This window comes from Elephas maximus, chromosome 8 (genome assembly GCF_024166365.1).
Source record: "Elephas maximus indicus isolate mEleMax1 chromosome 8, mEleMax1 primary haplotype, whole genome shotgun sequence".
Lineage (NCBI taxonomy): Eukaryota > Metazoa > Chordata > Mammalia > Proboscidea > Elephantidae > Elephas > Elephas maximus.
In genome coordinates, this window is record NC_064826.1 from 63,480,352 (window position 1) to 63,501,291 (window position 20,940).

At 38.3% G+C, this 20,940-nt stretch overlaps 1 protein-coding gene across 1 annotated transcript in view; it reads right to left on the reverse strand.

Annotated features, from left to right (window-relative positions):
• Positions 1-20,940, reverse strand: part of CALCR (calcitonin receptor) — a 108,062-nt gene that overhangs the window by 7,502 nt on the left and 79,620 nt on the right. The window contains exons 6-10 of the mRNA XM_049894761.1: positions 20,429-20,520; positions 15,728-15,854; positions 5,196-5,349; positions 2,802-2,862; positions 2,651-2,717 (exon numbers count right to left, since the gene is read on the reverse strand). Of these exons, the coding sequence (XP_049750718.1) occupies positions 2,651-2,717; positions 2,802-2,862; positions 5,196-5,349; positions 15,728-15,854; positions 20,429-20,520 (501 nt within the window). The remainder of the gene's footprint in view (positions 1-2,650; positions 2,718-2,801; positions 2,863-5,195; positions 5,350-15,727; positions 15,855-20,428; positions 20,521-20,940) is intronic.

The following is a 20,940-nucleotide window of genomic DNA, read 5'->3' on the forward strand; positions in this document are numbered from 1 at the left end:
TTATTTTGGTTTTTATCACTTTTACAAAAGTGAGTCACAAATGACACTTTCAGATCTTGCCTTCTTGCCTTTCATTGTCAAGATTTTCCCCTTTAGTTAGGGCTACATATCTGAAAGTAAAAATGAAAACTGAATAATTTTTCTGTAAAGTTTATGTAGTGGAGACAACTAACCCAGCTTTCTTTTTTTTTCTTTTAATCATTTTTTTCTTTTTTTAGAAAACAACTTCATTGATGTATGGTTTACATTCAATACAATGTAGATTTTAAGTGTACATTCAATAAGATTAAACAAATGTATGCACTTGTCTAACAACCACCCCAAACCAGGGCTTCAAACCAGCTCATTCAGGTTCGAACCTGTGCAGAGAATGTGCATTTCTAAGAAGTTCCCAGGAAGTTACACATAAAAATCACCTAGGGATCTCGTAAAAATGTAGATTCTGATTCAGTATATCTATGGTGGAAATATAAATTCTCACCAGGGAAATTGTTAGAAATGCCTTGCCCTAAACAAGATAAAAAAAACATTTCCACGGCCTCAGAAAGGTTGCTTTGCAGCCAATCCCCTCCATCCTCTCCTCCACCCCCGCCTCAGGCAACCATTGGAGTATTATGTAATGTGTAGTACATACTTCTAGAAATGAAGTATTCTGTAGTATACACTCTTTTGTTTCTGACATAGTATCTGTGAGATTCATTCATATTGTACGTATCAGCATTTCATTCATTTTTATTGCTAGGGAGAATTCCACAGTATGGATTAAAAAAAACTAAACAACCCTAACCTATTGCTGTTGAGTTGATTCTGACTCACAGTGACTCTATAGGACAGAATAGAACTGCCCTGTAGGATTTCCAAGTAGCTTCTGGTGGATTCCAACTGCTGACCTTTTGGTTAGCAGCCAGCTCTTAACCACCATGCCACCAGGACTCCATGAATACTACACCATAAATTGTTTCCATTGTTGATGGAAATTTGAGTAACTTCCCCTTTTTAATTATAATAAAGATGCTATGAACATTTGTGTACAAGTCTTTGTGTGGACATATGTGTTCATTTCTGTAGAATAAGTACTTAGGAGTGGAATTGTCTGTTCACATTATAAGTGTAGGTTTAATGTTATAAGAAACTGTCAAATTGTTTCCAAAAGGGTGAAAAAATTTATATTCCCTCCAGCAGTGTATGAAATTTTCAGTAGTGAAAAGAATGCTTAATCAATGCAGGGGCAGACCGTGGTTTATGACTCAACTGCTTTTATTTTTATCAATTTTATCTGAAAAACAAAAATAAAAAGCATTCTCTTTGAGGTTAATAGAAGATAATGTCTGAATGTTCAATTTGATGCTTCTGGTGCTGGCCAACATGTAGCAAACCATGGGGAGAAATAAAAAGTCTGAATTCAGATTCAGACAGACATATTCTCCCCACCCCAACTTTTTACTGTCGTGTTATTTTGGGCTAGCTTAGTAGTCTTTTAGTTTTCCTAATGGGTAAAATGTCTTGATATATTTACTTTGCAGAGTTGCTGTTAAAAATGGCTGCAATGTAATTTAAGTGCCTGAAATATTTCAAGTGTGTGATCAGTGGTAGTTATGGTAATGCTTCATGTACCAAAGATGAAATGGAAGATGGCTTTGTTTGGTGGCACCTGGGGAAAAAGGTTCAGGGGGTGATGCATATTTTGTGGTCTTTTGCTTTTTTATATGAGCAACACCTTTTCACCACTTCCACAGCCCCTCTGCCTTCAATTTTACTTAGCGGAATTTAGTTACAGATGTTTTAAAGAATAAACTACATTGTTTTATAAGATGTATAGAAAGATTATGGTGTCTCCCCAGTTAAAAGACATTTTTTGAAGATTCTAAAGTCAAGTAGTTCTTATTATAGAATATTATTAAATTAGCTTCAATTTAAAGTTATAATACATATACTATACAAAATTATATTCACAAAAATCTCAGCAATGAAGTACCACATTTTTATGCAAATAACATGTGTGTTACACGTTTTTGCCAATTGTGCAAACCCCCTCCCACATGTAATTTTCATAAGCGAACTACGCCAATTTTTTTTTAATGTTGCTGACTTCAATTTTGATTTCTGATCACATGGAAACGTCACTTAAGGTAGGTATTGATTTTATATTACTTGAAATTTAAACCAAAAGTATTTATTGGTAGAACAACTGTTGAGCTAATGAGCTGTAATTATCAACTTAAATTAATAGAAACAAATGCATGGTTTCAATTATTTTCCAATTGCTGGGGAACTACCAAATTCAAATCCATGACTTCTTGACCATGGCTTATACCTTCATTATCTAATTCTGATCAAAAGTAACATCTTCCAACTATTTTTACACAAATAAGCAGGAAATTAAAGTAAATGAACAGAATGAAAGAAAATGAACAAAAAGATACGATTAACCTATAGCATGGGAGGATGGGTGAATGAGACTGAAATCCACTTCTGGAAATGTCACAAGACATGTGCGGTATATGCATAGGTGCACTATGCCAGAACTGTTTTACTTAATTTCATCATTTCTGTGCATTATACGCATGAATGAATTATTTATGTGGGTGCATTACTTGCAAAGAAAAATACAGTAATACTGTTAATAATGGATTTAAAAAGCAATTCTCACCACCAGTGCCGCCATGACAGGGCCGTGGATGATGTAAAGCAGATGAGTATCCATACTCAGCCAGCAGCTGGGGAAAAAAAGGGGTGGGGCATGTCAATACAGTGCATATTACTGAAGAATATGTTAACTTAAAAAACCCCATAATACTTACTTGTCATTGAAGTAGAACGCCCGAGTAACAGCATGGATGGTGGTTGGTATCAGTGGGAAGCCTAAAAATGTGAAGAAGTACAAGTTACATCTGGTTTCTTGTTCATGAGTTACATGGGAATACAACTACAGGTGTGTGGAAAACTGTGCTTTTTATTTGCAAAAATAGCGGCAAATTTAATGTCTCCATCAAGATATTTCCCTGATGTTTTTGCACCAATTATCTTTGGTCAAACCAGATAGAAATGCTCTCAGTTAGAACATCATGTGCTTTCAGAGTATGTGTTTAAGAGCTTCCAGATAATTAAAACCTTTCACAAATTACCCAGAAGGGTAGGTACATTACTACTTTACTATGACTAACACTACCATTGTTATGTTTGCAATAATGATGATGGTGACTGTTAAATGAGACCAGAAAGCCTTTTACTAAGTGTGAACTGAGCTCTCTTCCCGAGAGGAGCTGGGTCACGTTGGAGGAAAATGACCTAGGACAGTGTATAGGAGAGGAAGTTTGATTGCTACTAAAGCCTTAGTTGGTGCTCACACTAACAGGCTTTTTGTTTTTCTGTTTGTTATTACCACGTGCAGCCATCCTGTTTTCTTTTCTTAAGAAACATTTCAGGAAAGCTTCAGGCACCCTCCGTAAAGTCTGATTGCAGAATCTTTATTAAGGCAGATTAGTATCCACTTGCCCAACTAAACTCGCAGTGCTAGTAAACAATAACTTTGAATTTATAAACAGAATGGTAGAGATGGTTACTGACAAGGTATCCTGCCAGGTTACACCTTTTTTAAAAATAATTTTAATTCTATAAATGTAATCAAGAGTAAAGATGTGATTTTTGTATACAAAAAGATTTTCAGATATGCCCATGTACAATAAAATATTATTTGACTTGATTCAGACATTGTTTATTTTTATTATTATTATCATCATCATCATATTGAGAAAAGTGTCTCAAAAGTGAATCATACATACACATTTTTTTCCTGTGAATTATATGAAAAAGAGAATGTCTCAGAATATTGAGTTTTCCTCCCATCAGCTTCTAAACCCATGAAGGATATCATTCAATAGGGGGCGCATAAATATTTTACTTATGATCATTACTTACTTTTTGATACAGCCAAACATCTTGTTTTTTTTTCCCTTTGAATTGCTTATGTGTGTTAAGCAGATGTCCTCACTGAGCTGTCTATGATGATGCCAAAAAATTTTATACCTAATTCACAGTGCATCAGTATGTAAGAGCAGGATAAACTGTTCCTTGCAGAGTACACTCGTCTCTACCGAATGTCACAGGCTAGAATAAATTTACAGCCCTTTTTTCCAAGGAAAAATGTTTGAATGTGGCAGACAGGTGTTTTTGAACAGTCAAAACTAGTACAAGAAATGTATCTTCAATTTTATTTCAAAGGAAATAAGTGAAATGGATCCTACAGAAATAGTGTGCATTTTTTTTTTTTTTTTATGTATGTGGTGGAATCCCTGGGTGGTGCAAACAGTTAACACACCTGGCTGCTAACCAAAAGGGTGGCAGTTTGAACCTATTCATCCGTGCCTTGAAAGAAATGTCTGGCGATCTACTTGCCAAAAATCAGCAATTGAAAACCCTATGGAGCACAGTTCTACTCTTACACACATGGAGTCACCATAAATTGAAGTCAACTGAACAGCAACTGGCTTTACTGCTTATGTACGTGGTGGTGGGTCTAGAGTGGGGTGGTACTTTCAAGTCTTCTATTGGAAGGCACCTAACAAGCACCAAACATTACCACTGATAATTAAAATTGCTATTATTACTTTATGAAATTGTATTTAGTTGATTCTTGGCATGACAAGCTTTGGTAGTCAAGAAATTATTAAGACTGCATGAGGCTCAGAGGGCAGGGAAAGGAATGATCAGTCTCATATGAAAGGCTGAAGTGAAAAGAACAACAACAATAAGAGGCTATTTTGATTGCATTCTGGCCTGTTATGAGGACAAGGAAGAGCAAGAGAACCTAGCCAGGGTGGAGAGGCACGGAATTCAAATGGTCGAATATAGACATGTGATAAATAAAACTGAGGGAGCCCTGTTCAGATTCTGTTTCAATCAGTGAGTGTTTTGCTTCCATCCTTTAGCTAAGCTTGTTTCCTGAAGGCGACTTCATAGTCATACGCCTCCTCTGCACTGACTCTCATGCTCAGCACGGTTCAGTCGAGCTTGCTTAAGAGGAAGCCTTGCATTCTGCCAAGCTTTCTAGGAGGCTGAACTCCAGCTCCTGTAACCCATCATTCCTCAAAGGACCTGAGCTCCTGACTCTGTTTGCTGAGACCAAAACTCGAACAAGACTAAACATAAAGACAGAGATAAAGGTGGCTCAAAACTCAGCTGGAAGAAATACATACCCCAGCCCAAGAGGTAATACCACTGCAAGCGCTGTTCCTCGGTGAACATGGATGACACTATGAGTGTGTGAAGATAGATCCCCTCGCAGAGCATCCAGAAGTAGTTGCTTGCCATCATGTACTGGTGGAAAAAATGCAAAACCTTGCAGCTTATCTGTAAGAAAGAAAAGGAGATACTCAGTGGAAGACATGGGCAAGAGCCACCATTTTGAAAAACCGAAAATTTTATGCAGGAATGATGTTTGTCAATTTCACAAGTGAAAACTGTTTATTTGGTGTTTTTTGATTTTATTTTTACTACCTAGTTTCTTCATTCAAAAATGTTTAAATATGATGACAATGATGGCGGTGACTGACACTTGTATAAAGTTTACATTGTGCAGGTACTGTTTAGGCACCTTGTTGTTGCTGTGGTTGTTAGGTGCCATCAAGTCAGTTCTGACTAACAGTGACCCTATGCACACCAGAAAGAAATACTGTCCAGTCCTGCGCCATCTTCACAATCATTACTATGTTTGAGCCCATTGTCAGAGACACTGTGTCAATCCATCCCTTTGAGGGTCTTCCTCTTTTTCACTGACCTTCCACCTACCAAGTATGATGTCCTTCTCCAGGGGATGGTCCCCAATAACATGCCCAAGGTATGCGAGTAAGGTGCTTTACATGTAATAATTTAATCTTCACAACTACCCTATCAGTTGGGTATGATTTATGTCACCATTTTATAGCTGAGGAAACTGAATTATAGTGAAGTTGAGTAATTTACCCGTATTACAGGCCAGTAAGTGTTAGAGCTGGGATTCAAACCAGGTAGACTGTCTTGAGAGTCTGGTTTCTTCACTATCTCAACTATGAATGGGAATGAGCCTTGCTCAGGGCTTGGCCTGTGGAAGGTGCTGGGGATTCAGCAGTGAATAATGTACCCAGTGTCTGCTTTCAAAGAGCTTACAGAGAAGCCCTGGTGTGCAGTGGTTAAATGCTCAGCTGTGAACTGAAGGGTTGGCGGCTCACACCCATCAGCTGCTTCGCAAGAGAGAAGACCAGCCTAGGAAGCCCTATGGGGCAATTCTACTCTGTCAGCTGGGGCTGCTATGAGTTGAAACTTGATAGTACCCAACAAAAACAGACACATATGCAGGCAGTGTGTGGTAAGTGCTAGAGCGGGTTAAGAGTTTCACAGCGGGTTATGGTAATGGGGTTGGAGAGAATGGTGGAGGGAACCAAACCCTCCAGGGGTACACACACACACACACACACACACACACACACACACACACACACACACACACACACACACACACACACACACACACACACACACACACACACACACACACACACACACACACACACACACACACACACACACACACACACACACACACACACACACACACACACACACACACACACACACACACACACACACACACACACACACACACACACACACACACACACATTATTTTCTAACATGCCAGACTCCCGGAACTGTTTTCCATGGTGGCTACTAGGATTCGGGTAAGAACAGAAAACATCATAAAAGAGAAACTTTTTTCCCCTGGTATAGGTTATGCATTTTGTATGCTGCGTTTGAGTCAATAGGTTCCATGTCCTAGTTTGAATATCTCAACCTCTTAGCTTTTACAATACTTCTGCTAATTCAATTATTATTGATTTCTTGATGGCTTAAAAATAGGCTGAGGGGTAGACTGCAGGAATTCATAAAAATACTTTCATCTTGGTAAACTCCCATGTGGTTATGTCCTTTGAATATAAATACATTTTATTTATGAATTCCTACATGAAGCCCTTGAGAAACACTTGGGCTGCCAGACTGTGACATATTGTGGGTACCAAGAGAAATTTTTAAGATTTAGGTTAAAAGATTCAGCATTGAAGTGCCAAGGCAAGTCTCAGTGGCTCCATGGGAGAAAGACATGGCAACCTGTTCCTGTAAAGATTATAGTCTAGGAAACCCTATGGGGCAGTTCTACTCTGTCATATGGAGTTGTTACGAGTCGGAATCACTTGACAACAACAACAACAGGATACTGGTATGGGAAGCCTTAAATAAAATAATTTTCTCTAGGTAGTGGATTTACATGACTCATTTGGTGGAATACATATTCAATATTTTTAACAATTAAGACTGACTTTTCATTTTCTGAAGCCCAAGAAGAAACTTACGCTGGAATAAAAATAATAGTCTGTCTCATACATCTCAGGAGTAATCTTTAATTTTTGGTTTACCTATTTCCTTATGATTCTTATTTCTGAAAACACTTCATTGTCATGATTTTCAATTTATCTTAATAATTTCCTGGTATTTAAATGATGTTCAAATATTTAAAAGTATAGTTGCCTGTCACTTTGGTAGTTTCATTTTGATGATATGCTTGGTTTCCACTCTGTAACAATGGTTTAGGTTTCTCAATCATTTACCCTGCATGAAAATTACCCAGAACTTTTTAAGGACCTTGAACTTAGTACATATATAATCCATAATCATGTTTTTCTCAAAGGAGAGATTAGAATTTATTTACCAGCTGAATTCAATTACATGCAACACTAAGATGTATGTTTTTTATTGAAGTCCTATTTATGTATATAATTGGAACATTTTTCTAGGAGGGCCTATGTAACAATATCTGTTTAAATAAATATCTTTTTGAAGTCCCTGCCCCCCACCCCTCACTTCAATGAAAAGATCATAAGCCTTTGCCCCAGGTTATGAACATCCGACTTACCCACAACCTGTAGTTATGAACCAACCCCCATAAAACCTATTACATTAAAAATTCAGGGTACATACAATGTTTCATAATAATAAATGGGTGCTACTTTGCGATGTGCATCAAAATATTATATTATTACTATTGTATTATCATGTTAAAGATGTTTTAGTGTATCTGGAAGTGCTTCTCAAATTTTAGCTTGCTTCAGAATCACCTGGAGGGCTTGTTAAAATGCATATTCCTGGGCCCTAATCACAGAAATTCTGATTCTGCATTTCTGGTGTTAGGCCTGAGACTCTGCCTTTCTAACAAGTATCCAAGTGATGCTGATGGTGTTGGTCCACAGACCACACTTTGAACAGATTTAGGGTATAGAGGGAGTTTCTTCAGTATCTGACCCGTTTTGGTTACTTGCTGGCCTTCCAGCACTGGTCATCATAACCATCAAAGAGCACAGCTTCCTGTTCCAGTGGACTCACAATGCCATGGAGACATCCTGACTTGGATTCACGCATATAATCAAACTTCCAGAGGAGAAATCACAGGCCTTTTTGGCAAGATGCCAGTGCAGTTGATAAACTGAGGGGCAAAAAGGCCATCATATAAACATGAAAACTGTCAACTTGTACAGTCTTTAAAACCAGGTAAATGAAGTAGAAAAATCCCTCAGTCAGAAAGTGAGCATTAAATAACCTTGAAGTACTGCAGACTTTCTCCAGAGGATTTTAAAGATGGAACATTTTCAATTAAATATGAGTCTGCCACACAATCCCTGATACAGTCACAAAGAAAATGAGCTTGAATCTCTGGAATTGTAGCTGTGACTCAGTTTGTTAAAGAAAAAAAAAAAAAGGAACTGAAGAGACACAAGTCCCATCTGAGATAAACACATTGGAAGATGCTCCGAAAACTGGGAAAGGAAGCACTCTGAAAGTGCTCAGAAAACAAAGCCAGAGCAAAAGAAAAAGTTGAGTACTCTCAGTTCTGACTGATAGAAAAAGAAGCCTGTTAGAAATGTGGTGGGGGCAGAAGTATCAGCTCACTGGTGAGGTGAGCATATTCTATCATTCTTCATTGAGAATCCTCAAGCCATGACTAATTTAGTTACACGCTCTCAGACCTTTTGGTTATTTGTGATCTACAAATGTCTTAGTTGCATGCATTCTGCTTTTACACTCAGTCCCTTTTGGACTGAAGCAGTGTTTTACAAATGCTCTGGATTTCCACTTCTATCCTGTGGAACACAGAATAAACTGGGTGCTACCATGAGAAACCAACAAGTCCTAAAGGCCTAATGACATGTTAGCAACAATAACAAATAAAAATAGCTAACATTTGCGTTTGTTACGTGCCAAACCCTATTTTGTGGATTTTAGGTATATTAGTTCATTTAATCCTCACAACCAGCTCTATTATGATCTCCAGTTTACTCACTGGGAAAGTGAGGCACTGAGAGGTTAAGTAATTCGTCCAAGATTACAGAGTCATCTGTAACTAAGTCAAAGAGCAAGGTTTGAGAACAATGTTACATACCATCAATCCAACTAAGTACAGCAGATATAAAATTGACCACAGCTTTCTAGCAACAAACCAACATACCATAAGGAAGTGTACAAAAACCTCTAGCATCTCAACTGGATGGTCTTCCAGTGAATGCAAATACATAAGAAGTTCTGCACTAAACTCATGACAGCCTTCTCAAAGAAGGAGAAACCAACTGCAAATGATGAGATGAAGATTCTCTATGTCAACCATTTCACAAGATACCATTTTGAAGCCACTGATTTTATGTGCAATGCATTCCACCCAGCTTGGCCAAATGAGAGTCACTGGAAAATCGGTCAATGTAAGTAGTCATGTTGGGCATAAATTACTCTTCAAATCCATATGGGAAAGTAGCCAAGTATAAATAATAAATTAAAAAAGGAAGAAAGAAATCCTCTATAATCTTCTGTACCACATGATCTTGGTTATAAGACCATTTATTAGAGTTGACAAGCAAGTAAAGAAGAGTAGCATGAATGACCAGGGTAGGATACCTCATTCCATTACCACACCTTGGCAATATTCTCTCTGCGTTGTCCCTCAAAACCATCTTACTTTTTCATTCCCAATCTAATTTCTTCCACAGACCAATGAAATAGATAATCCTGTTCTGGTTTTATCTGCCACTGATCTCTCATGTCAAACATCAGCTGTCCCTGTTCTCTCCCTCACATGGATATGCCCTACCTTGCTCTAGGCTGCCCTTGGGTTGAGCAGGAAGAGTCCAGCTTCCATGCTGTGCTTTACCATTCTCAAGTTCTGAGGATCCATCCCAAGCTGATCTTCCCGTGCCTGTGACGAAGCCCTGACATACCTCGGTAGCTCAATTGCCCTGAACAATTGAGGTTTAGAAGAAATTGATTTTTGTTTTTCAGAACCTGGGGATCATTCGACTTTACTTATTTAAGAGGCTATGGAAAATGTGTGTCTATTGTTTCAGCTTTTTGAGGTGCAAAGTGCTTAGGTTACCAGTAAAAACCAATCTCCTTGTATTGTCCCTTTCAGACCCAGATAAAAAGTTCAAAGAAAAAAATTTTTTTTTCTAGAAAATGACAAGCACGCTGCCAGCATCCTTTAGATGCAGCAAGAACAATGCTTTTAAGTCTGCCTCCTGAATCTCTACAGGAAGATCATTGGATGAGCAGATAGAACAAGAAAATGGAAATTTTAGAAATTATGGAAATGAAGTGTCTGAATGATGCAAATGACAACCGGCAATTTTCACATCACTCAGTAAACTGAGGGTTTATTCAGCCCTTATTTATGCCATGAGTTGGTTTTTTAACTTTTTTTTTTAAGCATGTGAAGATATAAGATGCTCACCCTTGGCTGTGCAGAAAAGAATCTGCCTAACCATTAAACGCCCAAGAAAAGAAACTACTTTGATGGCAAAGGGGAAAAAGGCCACAAACCCACAGGGGTACCCTACTGAGGATAACGGACACTGCGCATTCTTTTGCTCTCAACAAAAATAAAATAAGCTCTTAGAGAACTAGCGCAACAGCATTTGGGCAGATGCAGCTCCCCTCTTAAGGACAATGTTTTTTCTTTTAATAGATTCCTTTGGGCATTGGGAAGGAAAGTCTTCTTGCCTTTTAACTACTGATCTAGTGACCTGAGAATTGAACCAAAGTGAAAAAATAACCTACAGCTCTGTTTTTAGTTTGCTTGAGGGAGAAAGAGTCTTTAAAAATTATGTATTTATTTATTTATTTTTTAAGGAGACATATGCCTGAATCCCAGATAGAAGAAGTGCTGGTGGATGTGTTTTTCTTTAGTTTGGGACCGTCATTATGCTTTCTATATTAGCTGTGATTTCAGCAAATACTTGTAGATCGACAATATGCCATGATGTCACTTTTCTCAAAATGCTCTTCTGTTTGTCTTCTCTTTCTTGTCTCCACTTTTCTTGGCTAGGATGAACCTCAATCTGATGTTTTCTGGAATGTCAATTTTTCAGGATAAATCAATACTTCAAATAATTCATTTAAAGTAATGTTATATACATGATTCTGCATGTAACTTAGTAATATATTGACATGGTCCTCAGCTTTTGGATAATATTTTGTCTTTTTTTTTTTTGAGATAGAGAACTTTACTCCTAGGAAAGATGGGGCTTGGAATTAGCAGTTATGCCTTCTTTCCTAGTTCTTGTTCCTCCCCTTTACATTAAAATCTACTACAATAAGGATAATTTTTGATTCCCAAATTTATAGTTTCAACTGACATCTACTCACCTTTTGGATGAGAAAAGATATTCAAGAAACTGAGCATCCATGAATGCATTTATAACAAAATACACGTTTTGCAAGGTGAGACACAATGCAAATTTCATCACCTGTGTCTCTCTTGGAGCTAGTAAACAAGCGGTTTCAAGGATGAATAACATATAAAACATGTCTACTTGAAAGTTCTTTCCTGCTTTTCCTCGAACTAATTTTACTTGGAGAGAGAGAGCAGCATATGCTGTTTGTATACGCAGGGTTAAAACCAAAAAACCCAAACCCGTTGCCGCCAAGTCAATTTCCAACTCATAGTGACCCTACAGGACAAAGTAGAACTGCCCCACAGGGTTTCAAAGGAGCAGCTGGTGGACTTGAATTGCCGACATTTTGGTTAACAGCCGAGTTCTCAACCACCGTGCTACCAGGGCTTCCTATGGAGGGTTAGATAAGAGATTTAATAAAAATCTCATTGGGAAACACTGACTTAAACAGAGAAATACTATTCAAATAGAGAAATTACTAAAAACAAATGACTTAGTTTCTTTCCTCTGGGTGAAATATATGTGTCACAATTTAAAATAACGAAGTCATTTTTGCTGTTTTAGTGGCTTGTTTTTTAGCCTGTACTAGTTCTATGTATTTGTGAGAGGCCCGTTTCCAAATTTTCCTTTATGTAACAGGTGGTTGTGAAGACTGTATCACCGTTAGTCACCACTGAGTTGATTCTGACTCATGGCGACCCCCTGTGTGCAGAGTAGAACTGCTCCATAGGGTCTTCAAGGTGGTGACCTGGGTGAGTTCGAACTGCCAACCTTTTGGCTAGTAGTCAAACGCTTAAACATTTGCACTACCAGGGGACTCCTCAAACTTCATCTTATGGAAGACACAGACATCTGGAAACGTCCAGTGGGCACACTGCACCTCCATATGGCTCTATTTGCTATTACAAGTGGCTTTTTATTGGTGACTTGTTCTCATTTTGTCCAGCCTCAGAGGAATATCCCTTGGTAGTGGGTGGTAGTGGGGGAGCTGCAAGGAAGGGCTGGGCTGGCTGGTAGGCAATTAGGAGGCAGCCTGTGTGCTGTGACTGGTGCATGTTTGTCCCTATAATAGCCTATGACATTGAAAACATCCAGCAGTGACAACTCTTAAGAGCATTAAGAGCAATTATTGGAGTAACGGGCTTGTTGGGAAAGCCAAGTACAGACTCCTAGGAAGTTATAGGACATAGGAGACAGATTAACAGAAATCCTGTAAGCAACTGCTTTCAATAAATGCCCTTTAGAATTTTTAAAAGCTTTATACTTCTTTGAAACTCCACGACAGCCCCTTGAGGGTACGAAGGGCAGTTTTTATTATTCTAATTTGATGGAAGTCAAACGGCTTCTATAAAGGAATAGCAAACTCAGAAGAATCCTGAATTTAGACTATTTAGGGAAGATAACAATTTTTTTTAACAGTCTCTGGGTGGCTCAAATACTTGAAGCATTCGGCTACTAACCAAAAGTTGGCAGTTTGAACCCACCTGGAGGCACCTTAGGAGAAAGGCCTGGTGATCTGCTTCTGAAGAGTCACATCTTTGAGAGCCCTGTGGAGCACAGCTCTACGCTGCACAAGTGGCGTCACTATGAGTTGGATTTGACTAGAGAGCAACGTCCCCCCCATCTTCCCCAGCAAGATAACAGAGTTGGTCCCCCTTCACTGTTACAACCAGAAAGCAACCTGGAGGCATGAGGTATGATTTGGAGACTCCCAAAGGAGAGTTAGGAGAGGGTCTATTCAAGAATTTACAATGTTTCGTGATTTTCTGAGAGCTCTGCTCAGGTCAGTGTGGTTGATTATTTAATGACTTAGCCATTTCCTGGTCTACTTCACATACAGAGTCACTTTCTCAGGGTCTCCACACTTAATGGGAAGTGGGAAGCCAAAGTTCTGTGTCTTTTCTGCTGAGAGATGCCTACTTAATTGCTTTTACATCTGTTTTAAACTCAGTGGGGGTCAGTTTCCCTAATTAACTGTGGTGTGCATGTCCAATCATGGACAGAGTCATCGCTTTGGAATGGCTGGGCAGCTTTCTTTAAGAACTCATTTTCTTGAGTAAATAATGACAATCAAGAACACCATGTAGTGCAGAGGAAAGAGGATGGTCTTCTGTGTAAGACAGCTCTGGGTTCAAATCCCAGCTCTAACTATCCATGGCACTGAGGACACTTGCCTGCACTGAATCTCAGTTTCCCCATCTTTAAAAATGGGAGTAATGCACACCACCATCACCACCACTCTCTGAGGTCTTGTGAGGATTAAATTTTTATTAAAATCAGTTGACATTAAAAAAGGAAACTCATTGAGGTAAACCCATTTGGTCACATTATTTTGTAGGAGAGTAAGGCAGGACTTTGTCTATGACTTTAGAAGATGAATTACAATGCCTTTCTGGATATATTAATACTGCGAAACTTGTTAACACTACTGATCCATTAGCAGCCAAATTAAGCTGCTTTCCCATGCCATGGTCACACAGGAGGCATGCTCCAGGCAGATTTCACGCATTTTTGTTGTTGGGTTGGCAGAGCTGTCAAATGCCAGTTTTGAAAGATGAGGCTATCTACAGATGCTTGCAAAACACAGTTTAAGCAGAGAGATAAAAATGAAAATATTCCTTGGCCATTCATTGTGTGCTAGATAGGCTCTGTGTGTCCAGCAAACAGCACTCTTCATTCTGGGCCAAGAGGTGGATCTGTATGACTGCATCAGGGCTCCCTTGTCCTTTGGTTTCTGGCTGGGCTCTGTCAATGGGGAGCACCAACAAAGACCGGGAGATGACAGGGGAGTGAACGAGGGGTATTTATTCCCCACTCCCTCTCCACAGAGTTGCCACAGGCCCGTTGTTTCTGTAGGGCAACCCTCACCACACCATTGTCTCTCTGTCTTTAGGTTCCTATACCATTCTCTCCCCTTGTCCGTTCAGACCACAGGTAGTACAGGCCCCATTGTTACTAGTCCCTGGGTGTTATCCTTACATTTGTATTGTTATTGTTGTTAGGTGCCCTGGAGTCGGCTCCGACTCATAGCAGCCTTATGTATAATAGAGTGAAACATTTGTATTAGGATGAAACATATGAATTTGCCAATTTTGTAGGTCGATTATTGGCAATTCATATCTAGCCTAATAAACAGTCACACTATTAAAGTGTTTCAAATGTCCGATTAAAGTGTGCCAATTGTTTTCTGCCAGATTGTTAACAGATATCCAGAGGGAAAGCTTTATTATTAAAATCAAGTAAGGCAGGTTTAACAAGGTGGTGATAAGGACACAGTTCTGGATTTTTTAAAGCAGAAATATTGCCTGTATTTGTATTCTCTATGTCAGCATAAACCTTTTCAAGTCATGCGGACATTGAACAGGATCATATTTGTATACCTTAGTAGAGTAAATGCACAGGGGCTCATAGCTGACGTGACTGGCCCAAGCCCAGGCTGGCACGCCTGTAGCCCACTAATGACATACTGGGGCTACTGGGAAGCACTGCCTTGTTAACACCTATGGTAAGTGTACTTAGCACGTACTGTGAGCATAGACAATATTGTCTTACCATAGGTATTAAGTTGCTCCTTGGAAAAGTTCTACTCTGTTCTATAGGGTCGCTATGAGTCGGAATCGACTCGATGGCACTGGGAGAGAGGGAGAGGTGTTAAGAAATTATTGATTAGACATAAAACCTTATGGTTTGTTGTGTGATTTTTATTTGGTAACCCTTTAGCTCTCCTATAGGTTCACTATGAGTCGGAATCGACTTGATAACCATAGGTTTGGTTTTTTGGTTTTAACCCTTTAGCATGTAACAATTACTTCCAAGAACTACATAGAAATGATATGCCTTGCTTAATATAAAACTCAACTGTGGAAGTAAATAGGATTATACATGTTAACTGCTGCTTAGGTCAAACAATAGCACCATGTTCACTCTTTACAGATACTATATCCCTTAAAATAAAACTAAAAACAAAATCATGCAGTACTTACCGGATCGCTTCTCACCAGCTCACCGTTGGGAACTACTTCAACGAGGTGAATGATGATAATCGTCGAGTTCAGCACGTAGGTAAGAAACATGTTCTTGTGCAGGGTAACGCGCTGGCAGCTGAGATTCCTGTGGGCGGGGTGGGGGCGGAGCATAACAAAGCATAAGCCAATGATAAAATGTTGAAGTACCTGGATAAACCCCACATGGGTAATATTTTAAACATTTCTTTTAACAACAAATGTGAGAACATACAGAAATAAGTGAGGCTGCTCCCATTTCTTAGACCCATCACTACTTTTCTGCCTGATGTTTTAAAATAGTTTTTAAAACAGTTTTCTAGTCACGGCAGCTCAGAGTTTTCACTCCTCAGGGCGACTTCGTCTAATAACTGAAAGAGTGAGCGCTAAAATCACTTTTAATTGTAACAAATGCCATGAAATTAATTAAGAGAAGGATTCCTACAAGAGAAGCCATTAAGTTTTGGGAAATGTTTCGAATGAAAAACCTACAGTTCACTGATGTGATGCAGAAATTGCATGACAAGATGGGGTACCAGGGCGTGATCTCAGCACCAAGGCTGCTTGTGACAAAGTATTGAATCCACGTCCTTGACCCATCAAGTCCATGAGATTCACTAAGTCTCCTGATTTCTTCTCTTTACCACCTCTAACCTCTTCTCAGATCTCATATTTCAACAGCATCAACTTGTGGTTCCTCTTCTCCATAGTCTCCTGATGGTGGAGCTCAGACACAAGCAGAGAATTCTAAATAGGTTCAGATCTGATCTCCTTGTGAGGCATTATTGTGGTCTGCATCCTAGAGACCTTTTTGAGTGCTGCTAATTTTTGGTGTTGCCATTTCCAACCTTTTGGGTACTAGGCAATTTGTTGCAATTTTTCATTCCTTCCTCCTTCACCATTAACATATACATATGCATTTGTGTGATTTCTCACATAAACGAACATTATTTTGAATATCTTATTTCACTTTTTTTTTTTTTGAGTCCTAGTAGCGCAGTGATTAAGAGCTACAGCTGCCAACCAAAAAGTCAGCAGTCAGAACCCACCAGCCATTCCTTGGAAACCCTATGGGGCAGTTCTACTCTGTCGTATAGGGTCGCTATGAGTCAGAATTGACTTGACGACATCAGGTTTTTTTTTTTTTTTAATTCACTTTTTGATGTAACTGGAGATATCCTGCAACATAGCTATGGTAGATTTGGAATGAATAAGAATCTTTTATTTACCATATTTGATCGGGTTACAAAACGTTGAGCATTTCCCTACGTGAAAGCTTAAAACAGTTAATGCTGACAATGACTCATTATAACAACCATTCCTTAAAAAGACTTAAAAATAAAGTAGAAATCTTAAGAATTTTGAAAAGGAAATTCTGGGGAAAAATGAAATATGCAAATTGTCTGTGTTTACCATTTTTTTCCTGTATTTCAAAATCAAAGAAAAGTGAGCTGTCAATTATCTGTAGAAAAAGGTAACTTTAAATTTAAGGAATGGGGAATCTGTTAGAATATACATTCATTATTCTAGCTACATTTTTCAATTTTTCAGAAAGCCAAGCATTAGTAAATAGTTCATAAGTAATATTTTAAAATTTTCAATTTGCTAATTTTTTTTTTTTTTAAGCAGGGGTAGCATGCAGAACTTTATCTCCAGGAGGCAGCATATGATAAAGATGAGATTTAGAAAAGAGCTTTCACTCACACACACACACATGCACGCACACACGCACACACATGTGCATGCATGCACATACACACACTACCATATGGTATCTTGTTTAGCAGTAGAGAAATGTTTTAAATAAACTGATCCTAATTGTTTTTTAGGAGCCCTGATGGCACAGTAGTTAAACACGTGGCTGCTAACCCCAAGGTCAGAGGGTGCGAACCCACCAGCCACTCCGAAGCAGCCTGCTTCTGTAAAGTTTTGCAGTCCTGGAAACCCTATGGAGCATTTCTACTCTGTCCTACAGGGTCAGTATGAGTAGGAATTGACTCGACGGCCACAAGTTTGATTTTTTTGTTAGCTATTTTTATCACACAATGAAACTTGTGAGAGCTGGAACTTGATGGTACTACCTTGTTTTTCTGGGTCTCGCAAGTTTTCTGCCTTTGACAGGGTGCACTCTTACCACTTTTCTATTGCTATCAGTGGAAAATATTTGCGTTTTCCTTCTCTGACAGTTTTCCATCTTACACAGATTTTGGCTTCTGCAGGATTTACTATAGTACTAAAGGTAGGTTGTAATGTTAAGCATTTAAAGGCAAGAAAAATTATTTATATATCATACCCATTTATCTTGCATAAACCCTTAGATATTATAAATGGTGCAGATAACACTGTTGAACCTATGACCTGCCACCTTCCTTATAATCATAGTAATACTTCCCAATTCTTACCATGAGGCACATATCTGTGACCTCATTACTGGATTCAACCTGGCTTAGACCAATGAAAACTTGACAGTGGACCAGAAGTAACCTGTATATCATCCTGAGCTATATTTAACTCTGCCAATTTTGGTGCATTTAAAATTTTTAGCATCATTTTCTCTTAAGATTTAAATCACTGAATTTTTTTTCTCTAGGTTGAAGAAGGCATAGAAGCTCAATGTTCTTTTAAAATAGCAAAGACTTTATATACGTTTCTACATTCATTTTCCAATAGCACAGGAAGAATCATTCTTATTTGTTTCAGGGTAACATAACCCTGCTTCCTACTTCCCCTTACATGTAAGAATAAAATCACACTAAGATTAGAGATACACTGTAATGATCTCATTCTGAGCAATATTCCAGGATTTGGAACAAAGTATTGGCAATTCCACAGCCTTCCGTAAATTTCAGTAACTTCGAATTCTTCTGCGGGCCTTCTCAGCCTGCTGGTTTGAGAAGGACCCCGGCAGGGTTACTCCTTTTAATCGAACCTATCAGACACATTTTAGGAGTTTTGAGGGTTTTACAGAGATTACAATGGGGTGATTTGAGCGGGGTATGGGCTCTCATTTTGGGTATAGCTTCTCATTTTGGTTTCATGGAAATTTTATAAAATTGTTCAAATTTTGCAAAATAATTCAGTCCTGGGAATGAAGAATTAAGCAAGAAGGTTATGATCACTTTTTGCTCAGGTTTCACACAGACGATGCCATTTAAGTGCATAAATCACAAAAAATTTTAATTGTAATGTTCAGTAAAAATTTTAAGGGTGATACTGAATGTTTGGAATAATATTTTGGGAAAATATTGCTAATTAAAAACAGAAAATTCAGTGAATGATCAGAACTGCCTTTTTTCACAATCACTTTTCATATTTCCAAAATCCAAATGTAAAACAAAAAGTACAACTTAAGGAATCAGGGCATAGGTGAACTTTAAAAGTATCAAATGTCCTTGATATTTTTAGTTTGGGTAGATTTAAGGTTTCTTGAGAACAAGTATAAATATCAGACATAACTTCTTTGGGGTCTCAATATTTAGCAAGTTAGCATGTGTGTTTTTCATATTCCACTTTTTCTCTTGTTGTGTCTGCTCTGCAGAGCATCTAGTTGAGTTTATATCTTTCCATTATTAGATTTAGATTGTAAATCAATGAGACTTGTTTTTCCTTCCCAGATTCAAAACTGCTGTTTGGTAGCTTTTTGGAATTTAGAAAGATTAAGACAAAATCAGTGTTTCCTACAGAATTTCTCCCCACACTCTCTCAAGGGTTTTGCCAGATTATTTAGTTTTGGACTAACTAAAGTTGAATAGGGAGCTCTGTTGGCACAGTGGTTAAGAGCTATGGCTGCTAACCAAAAGGTTGGCAGTTCAAATCCACCAGCCGTTCCTCGGAAACCCTATGGGGCAGTTCTACTCTGTCCTACAGTGTCACTATCAGTCGGAATCGACTTGATGGCAACAGGTTTGTTTTTTCCTTAATAAAGTAAGTTATGTAGTCCCACATAGATTATAAATTGTTCCTGAAAAGGAGAATTAACATATTTAATTCCCCTTTATTGTAAAATCAGTATTGATATCAATTTAATCATTTTGCTATAGATAATATAATCAAGGGTATAGGCACAGCCTCAGAATATAAACCTTTGTTGGAATTTTATTTCTCTCAGTATTTTAGAAGATAATTGTGGTTAACAATGCTAGGTTTGCAGGGGCAAAGAATTTACACTTGATGGGTCATCATCGTCTAGAGACTCCTCTTGATCTTGGTTGAGTGAGTCTGAGTCAAGGACAGAAGAAAGACTCAGTTAGGAGTCATGGTTTTACCAAGCCCACTTTTCTTTTGGCCAAATCCACTTGTGATGCATCTTATAATCTGCTGAGGTTCATTTGGACTTGTTGTCATGGACTCCATGTATTAGAATACAGATAAGGGAAGAAAGAGGACCCTCTCCTGAATACTTAATGGAATCTTAGCTATGTTGCCACAATGTATTTATGGGCTCACAGGACAGTCTCATTTTGGGAAGGAGGCACATTGTTTTTGCAAGCTACCCTAATCCATTCTGTTCTCCTCAAAGATAGGGTTAAAAAGCACATTTTAACTTATTTATTTTTCTTGCTACTGCATGACCTCCAATGTCGCATGTCTCTTGTGATTTGGAGAAGACTCCTATACACACACCCCTGGACAGTTTACCATTTATTTTAGTACCTTAAAGAAGAAAATCAAAAGTGTACTTACTTAAAGTGTACGAAAATCCCCAGTGAAACCACTAAGGCGCAAATCGACAAAGAATGACCCACAATAGCCAGATAGTACAGAGAATACGCATTCTGGGAACAAAAAACAGTTATAAAAACAAAGAGATCAATAAACAATTATAGCAGAGGCAAAATAGTATCTATTTTTAAATATCAGTGTAAATCAACAAATAGTTTCCTCCCTTGGGAAAAACCTACTAAAATCATAACCTGGACAATTAAATTATTTTTATCCTTACTGATGTCACTTTATGGAAATAAATTGACCTATTTTTAAAGAATGAAGTTACTTGAGATGAATTAAATCTCATTCAGAAATATATTTCACAAGTTGCTTTAAACGAAACTGGAAAACATGATAGTCACGCTTGACTACTAGCTGAAAGGTCAGCAGTTTGAACCCACCCAGAAGCGCCTTGAAAGATAGGTCTGGTAATCTGCTTCTGAAAGGTCATAGCCTTGAAAATCTTATGAAGAAGTTCTACTCTGCAC